Raw genomic sequence first — 7,795 nt, 5'->3', positions numbered from 1 at the left:
GGTTTCTGTTATGAAATTTATTTCATTTTAAACTTATCTTTTTATTAGGCACAAAAACTTTAGTGATTGGAAGAAGTAGGCAAGATTAATCCAATACATTATTGTTCTCTTTCATAAACATTGTGTGATTATTAGAAATGTCACTAAACAGTTATATCAGCCAAAAAAATACTCCAGCAAAGTTTGGAATTACTTATGTTTATTAACAGTTTAACAATGATATTATTGATTTTGCTCATGTCATAGAGCAAATTTTCTGAAACTGCATAGCTAAGTTTAATTTTTTTTTTTTTTTGCTTTTGTGTGTAGTTTGTATGTCTTCTATGGGACCCAATAGATGTGTTTCGTGACTTGATCTCTCGTTGGAAAGTTACTCATGTTTCATTTGAGCAAGATCCAGAAGCTATTTGGAAGTAAGGAGATGAGTCTGTAAAAAGGCTTTGTGAGTCTTCTGGTGTGACTGTTCTAGAGAACGTCTCTCTCACACCCTCTGGAACCCTACAGATATAATTAAAATGAATGGTGGCTCGCTACAACATGTTTTGTCATGCAAGTTGGGTTTATTGCATATTACATATTTCTTCTCTCTCTCCCCTTTTTTTATCATAGTAATGATTGATCAATCTAGGAAGAAAAACATTTAGGTAGGCTGACTAGCAAGAAAACTCTTATGTTCTTTGGAATGAAGTAAATTAGTGGTTTTAGGAAAATCCTTTGTAATTACTGTTGATTAACTGAAAGTCTGTATTTTCTGGAGAAACCAGTGCATGCACTCAAATATGATACAGTCAAACATCAGTAGGCTGTCAAAATCCCAGGGATTTTGGGCAGTTAATCAAGATAGCACATCAGGGACCTTAAGCTTAGTTTTGATCTATTATAGCATCTTTTCAAGATGACACATCAGGGACCTTGACTTTAGTTTTGATCCTTTGTAGCATCTTTTCCTGTAAAAATTGAAACATTACTTTAAGAGATAATTTTAGTACTGATAAATATATAAAACTTTTTAAAAGGACAGTCTATTTCACTGTAACGTTAATTACATTTTTATTTTTAGTTTAATAACTCTGTCTATTATCCATGGTAAATATATACTTTGTTATTTTTGTTTATTAAAAATTTTTCTTAACATACTAAGAATCTTGAGTGTGTAAACAAGCTTTGGCCATATTATTTCCAGATGGGCCAAGTGCTGACCAGTGGTTAGCATACCAAACTGTGGAGCTGAGGTTCTGTAGTCAATGTCTCATGATCTTACAACTAAAAAAATTGTGCTGGATATGTCATAAGGATAATGGTCAAATCCCACTATTCCATCTGACTACAGTGGACGGCATTGACTAGTTAACTTTCCTCAAGTATATCACTTCAAAATTAGGGACAGATAGCCCACCTGTGGCTTTACTCAGATTATACTAAACAAACTTAGTGCCAGATAATATTGAGAAAACATGATAGGCCTATTTTTAGATGATTTCATTCTTGTGTTAAAAAATAGTATAAACAAGATATTATCATATACCTATTGTTTAATACAAATATTTATAGTTTCTTTTTGAGGAAGGGTAACAAAGTTCTTTGAGAGCTATTTTTAACTGAGAAAAATATTGAAAAATCTGTCATAGATTTGAACATATTAATAGACAATATAGTGGCTAGCATCAGTAATTGTCTTAATGTATAAAGTGCAGAAAAATTGCAAATTCCTTGCTCTAATGTTATTAAAAACTAATTTCTATTTTCTGTTTATGCTAAGTTATTGTAACACACGTCTTGGGCTGGTTCTGATAATAAATTTTATCTTCTAGCTAACATGAGGCTTAAACTTGTAAGTTAACCTACCCTGTTATCAGTCAAGACCATTATCTTGTAGTCAGCAGAAACAACTTAGCCAGTGGCTCAAAAAATTTCCAATTAACCGTTTAATTTACTTTTAAGCTGATGAATCAGATAGCTTACCAACTGTAATGAGCAAAGACAGTTTACTATGCTATGAATTAATAACTAGACATACCCACCTTTCTGGTCAGATTCTTTAAACTGCAGTCAGTTAAGATGAATGTTGTTTTTTATTATTGAAATTTCAGTTACTTACCATGTTAGCTATTATGCTTATTCTGCTGTCAGTTTAAGTGACTTGCTCTGTAGTCAGTAAGGATGTCTTCTATTTAATTCGTTTTTTACAGTGTTTTAAATTCAGAAGACTTGGAGGTTTCCTGCTAACAGCTTTGATGACCTTTTATACCTGTAAAGTTCAAGTATTGTGATATGGTTTTAAAACTGCTTATTAGTATAATGCTCTACAGTTCTTATTAACCAATTCTGACCCTCTAAACTTATGACACAGAAAACCAACTAATTAATTATTAAAGATACTTTAATGTATGTTACATTTTTATCAGTATTTAATGAAATAATTTCTTTCAGAAGTTCCTGTGCTACTTCAGCTGTTGGTGTTGAAAACGTACTGGAACAACAAAGTAATAGACTTACCTTGAACTTGTGTTTACAAATTTAAAAGCTCGAAAACCAGTAATTGCTAAGAATAAAAAATATTTTAAACTAGATAGAAACTTTCTTTTGACTCCACCTAGAAAGAGATGGTTCTTTAAATCTTAACAAAGAATAACTTTGATAAAATGTAATACCCATTTCAGTTAACATTACAAACATCCATCAAATTTGTTTATCAGACCTTATAAAATTAATTGTGTAACAGATATAAACAGGGAAAAATAGTAAAACAAAAAAATAAGTGTTAAGTGAGTCTAAGCTGTAGTTGTGGACTACTTAGCACATGTTGTCGTCATGATACAAATAATCTCTTATTGCTGTGTATACATATGTACCCACTGTTTATTAGTCTATAACTCAGTTAAATGAAATTAAAACTCTGAACTGAATTCCTGTATTTTATTCAACAGTATTTTAAATATTCACAAAATTGAGACTTTTTAATAAGTAAAAAATTTGATTGTGTGACATAGTCTAATTATTTCAAATGTTGTGAATTCTAGGTTTAGAACTACAAAAAATACAGAGCAGGTGTTGGGTGTACTGTTTCTTTGATACTGGTAAACTATTAGCACGCAATAAAATATAAGTTTTAATGGAGTATGAAGTTTTTTTAAAACTTGTACAAAATTTTCATATTACTTCATTCAATTTACTTGAAGTAAATTACTTGCCTTCACCTTGTCAATGTGGGATTCTAATTCTAGCTATGGTGTGACAGGAGGTAAGTGTGTTTCAAAAGTTAACATTTTCCTATACCAAAATTGAATTTTTGATAACACTAACCTCCTCTAACACTCTTCTGCCCTTCATCCTCATGATGGCTGGTGTTCAAGCTTGCTAATTTGAACAGTCAAAAAAGTGAATAAGGAGTAATAACGGAGATCTGGGATAGGGGACACATTGATGTGGATGGAGAGAATCACAAGATTTAACTTGCTATAGGCAATAGAATGAGGTATAAAGGCTGGAGCAAGTAAGGTAACATTCCTACCAATGCTTAAATGGGCAAAGAAAAGTAACTTTCATTGGGATAAAGCTATAGTGTGAGGGGTGGTAAGTATTATCGAAAATACATTTTCAGTAGAGAAAAATGTTAACTTTCATCACTTGCTGCTCAGTTGCATGTTGACATGCCATTATTTCAACTTTTATCACTTCAGTTAACATGCAACTGAGCTGACTTACCATTATGGTATGGAGGAGCATTGACAATTCAGTCAGATTTATACCATTGCTAAAACCAGTTGCCGGTACCTGATTAAGTTCGACGACTTGAAAAATTCAGTATATTTTTTAAAAATTTCTAATTAGTATATGATTATGACCAAGTCATAAATTAAGATTATGCATCATTTAAGCTCTTTGCTTCTTACAAGTTACTCAACAAAATAATAAAACTTTTTAAATTGTTAAAAATATAATATATAACTGTGGTTTTAGCCAGCACTTCCTCATCTTCTTCTGTTAGGTTGTGTTCTTGGGTTTGTTTGTACTCAACATTCCAAAATTTGCAAAATTTATATCCAATCCTTCATTGAAATGCTAACTGGTTCTCCAACGATTCCTACTGGTTCTTATCAGGTTTAATTGGTCCATTCCAAGGATTTCAGAAAGTGTGGAAGGGGGGGATTATCAATTTCATGTTTTCCTACTTATAGCTTTGACATCATTTTGTCATCTTGCCCCTCTCTATAATATATCCTGTGAATACCAATGTGTAGATGTGGATTTTTTAAAGAAAGACACAATTGCAAATATTTATGTGCCTATATATGCAACATTATTAAACAAAAATTTTTAATTCAAAACAACAGTTTCTTGTTATATCACTCTTGGAATATACTTAATTTCTATATTAATTTAGACAAACACAAAAAAATAATGTTACTTGTGATTACTATTTTAGTATTGACCATAATGTGACTTTGGATTACTATTTTAATTCTGACCACAATATGACTTGGGATTACTATTTTAATATCAACCATAATGTGACTTGGGATTACAATTTTAATACTGACAATAATATGACTTGGGATTAATATTTTTAATATTGACCATAATGTGACTTGGGATAACTATTTTAGTATTGACCATAATGCGACTTGGTATAAATATTTTAGTACTGACCATAATGTGAATTGGGATTACTTTTTTAATTCTGACCATAATGTGACTTGTGATTACTATTTTAATATTGACCATAATATGACTTGGGATTACTATTTTAATATTGACCATAATGTGACTTGGGATTACTATTTTAATGTTTACCATAATGTTACTTGTGATTACTATTTTAATATTGACCATAATGTTACTTGAGATATCTATATTAATACTGATCATAATGTGACTTGAGATAACTATTTTAATACTGACCCTTATGACTAGTTGATATTGAAATGTCCCATAATAACCACTTTCAGTTAGGCTCAAAATTTAACTCTAGCTGCTAAAGATATATGTTTTAAAATAAGCAGTATCTCCTAACATGTATAGTTTGGAAAGCAGACATTGCAGTCCTGTATATCTTACACTATTGTGACACTATTATGACTGAGGCTAAAGAAAGGGCCAAAAACTTGCAAATCATATCTTTCCTCAAAATAGCATAATAAGTGAATATTATGCAATTAATTTGCCTGGCAGGTCAAATAAGCAATCTCTCAAAATGTAAACAAATGATGATGCTCTTTTAATAGTATTATTATTGATTATTACAATTTGCTTTTTGGTCTACTTATAGTATCATATTAGCTCTGTTAAGTATCATGTATATTTGGCTAGGCCTATAGTATAAAATCAGAATGCCATACCTTTGGTTAATGCATTTTTGTAAGCCTTCTCATCATTTTTCATATACAAGTGCAGATCTGGAACTTGTCATTTTTGAACTCTAACCACAGTTGATTTTTCCATCTTACTTCCCATCTCCTGCATCTAACATACTTTTTAAACACTTGTTTCTGCATCTTGTTCTCTTCTTCAATGGCCCTCTTTTTGCCTTGAGTTGCTTTATTATTTGGTGAAATTGGTTTCACTTGTGTGTAGGATTTCTGGTGAAAGGTATTTATCCACTGAGATGGTAATATTTGTCACACTTCATTTAGAGTGATCCTGCCATTCACATGTTCCAGAAGCCTCTTTTTCTTTTCAGTTATGATAGGGATTTCCCATGATGTCCAAAAATAAGCCAGGGATTCCAAAAATTTAGTAGGTCTATTTGAGAGATTGAAGAAAGAGGGTACTATCATAAAACAAAAGCACAACAATGGTTTTAAGAAAAAATTACATGACTGATAACAAGTTAAAATGAAAAAATACTTATTATAGATTATTCTTTTGCTATTCTAGTCAGCCCACAAGCTAATTAAATGAAGCAAATTTTTAACCCTGTATTTTGGAAAATGTTAATATTCTGAGAGTAACATCAAAAAAACAAAAACAGATTAAGCTTCCATAAATTATCAATAATCTATCTGAAGCCATATTATTTGAACTGAATTACTCTATTCCTGTAAGGAATTTAGATATGAAATATTATTATAACGTTCATTACTTTTAGCTCTGGACAGGAGGTGAGAGCAGAGCTTTGCAACGTTTAGAATAACGACTGATTGTTGAGAGAGCAGCATACAAAGATGGTCACTACTTGCCTAATCAGTTCAACCCAGACTTGTTGGGTCCTCCTATGTCCATGAGTGCAGCTTTACGTTTTGGAAGTTTATAAGTTCGCAAGTATGTGAAAATATTTTCTAAACTTTTAGAAATTACAAGATGTATAGTGAGGCTAATTTTCAGATTTTGCAACAAAGCCAATTTAACTTATTGTTGTTGAAAGTCATGCTACATTTTTGTCTTGTATATTGAACTTTGTATCATTTTTTTCACCTGTGTGAATATTACACACTATTTTCTTAATGGCATCATCTAAAATATATCACATGCTAGGAAGTTAAGTGGTCATTAGAAAGCTCAAGTGTCACTTTTACATTAATGCTACCAAAGTACTACAGCACTACAAGTTAAAGAAGAAATTACAATGCTATTTTTTTGGTAATATGTAATAAAAACGTTTCTTGGTAATATGCTGATGGGTTCCTAAAAAAGACCTTCTTAAAAATGAAGTATGTTTACAAGTTAAGCATGGTGTTGAGATTTACTCAGTACAGACTTCTCTTGTTAGAATGAAGAGTCTCTTATGGTAGTAGAACGTGAGGGTTTGTAGATTCTATAGATGTAGGAAGCAATAAAATATTAGTAGAACTATAATCACAAGTGTCTGTGTGGTGGTGGATCAAGTGTTGGTTTGGTGATAGAATTAATAAACCAATATACAGTTATGTATAAAAAGTCTACATTTTTATAGGACTATATTCAGACTAAGCCAGTAAATTCCTACATATCACAGTTTATTTTTGTGCACTGTGTGATGAAAACTTGTGGATAATGTGTTTTTTCTTCCACAGGTAGATAACATTCAAAATTTTAAAACAAATTTAAAAGCTTTTAAATCATTCAGTATTTACACACATATGATGTATTTATGTTGACATAATCTATAGCAACATATTAACTGACTAATCTGTTTCATTAAGCTGTGAAATTAGTCTATTAATCAGAAGTCTCTTTTTTTATTTGGAAGGGGGAGCAGTAATAAAAATCTGTTTATAAAATATATCTTTTTTTTTATATGGAAGAGGAACAGTGATAAAAATTTGTTCATAAAAGAGAATATCTCTTCTTTTATATGGAAGGGGAAACAGTTATAAAAATCTGTTTATAAAATAGAATCTTCTGATTAACAGATTTACACCACAGTTTAATAAAACAAGTGGTTCAGCAGTTATTAGTCTGTTATTGTTAGATAGTGACTTTCAACACAAGATATCTGACTGGTTTTTGTGATGTTACTGAGAGCTTTGTGACTCTTGGTTTAATGGTCGGTTCTTCTGGAGCATCCATGATCTATATGAAGAGATCCATCCCAATGTTGTTCCTCCTTTAGGTTTCATGGGACAATTGATGTGGAGAGAATATTTTTACACCGTGTCTGTGAACAACTTACATTATGATACCATGACAGAAAGTCCAATATGTTTGAATATTCCATGGTAGGAAAAAAGTCTCCTGTTTATTTATTATGTTCAAATATCAGTGGCATAATAATGTTTAAGAATAATTCACTGATTTTCAAAAGCATATGCAAAACTTAAAAGAAGCTGTTACCATAAAGAGTATAAAATTTAAAAAAAATTTATGTAAAGTAATG

The 7,795-nt window shown here is 30.9% G+C and overlaps 1 protein-coding gene across 1 annotated transcript in view; it reads left to right on the top strand.

The window, feature by feature from the left end:
• The first annotated feature begins 339 nt into the window (after positions 1–339).
• The window catches only part of LOC106472769 (cryptochrome-1-like), a 17,179-nt gene continuing 9,723 nt past the window's right edge, over positions 340–7,795 (top strand). Inside the window, 4 exon segments of the mRNA XM_022401301.1 lie at positions 340–413; positions 2,431–2,483; positions 6,089–6,261; positions 7,470–7,637. Coding sequence (XP_022257009.1) covers positions 377–413; positions 2,431–2,483; positions 6,089–6,261; positions 7,470–7,637 — 431 coding nt within the window. The 5' untranslated portion in view covers positions 340–376.

Source organism: Limulus polyphemus, unplaced genomic scaffold (assembly GCF_000517525.1).
Source record: "Limulus polyphemus unplaced genomic scaffold, Limulus_polyphemus-2.1.2 Scaffold5595, whole genome shotgun sequence".
NCBI classification, from domain to species: Eukaryota; Metazoa; Arthropoda; class Merostomata; order Xiphosura; family Limulidae; genus Limulus; species Limulus polyphemus.
The sequence above is the reverse complement of the archived record's forward strand: the minus strand, read 5'-3'. Positions and strand labels throughout refer to the sequence as shown.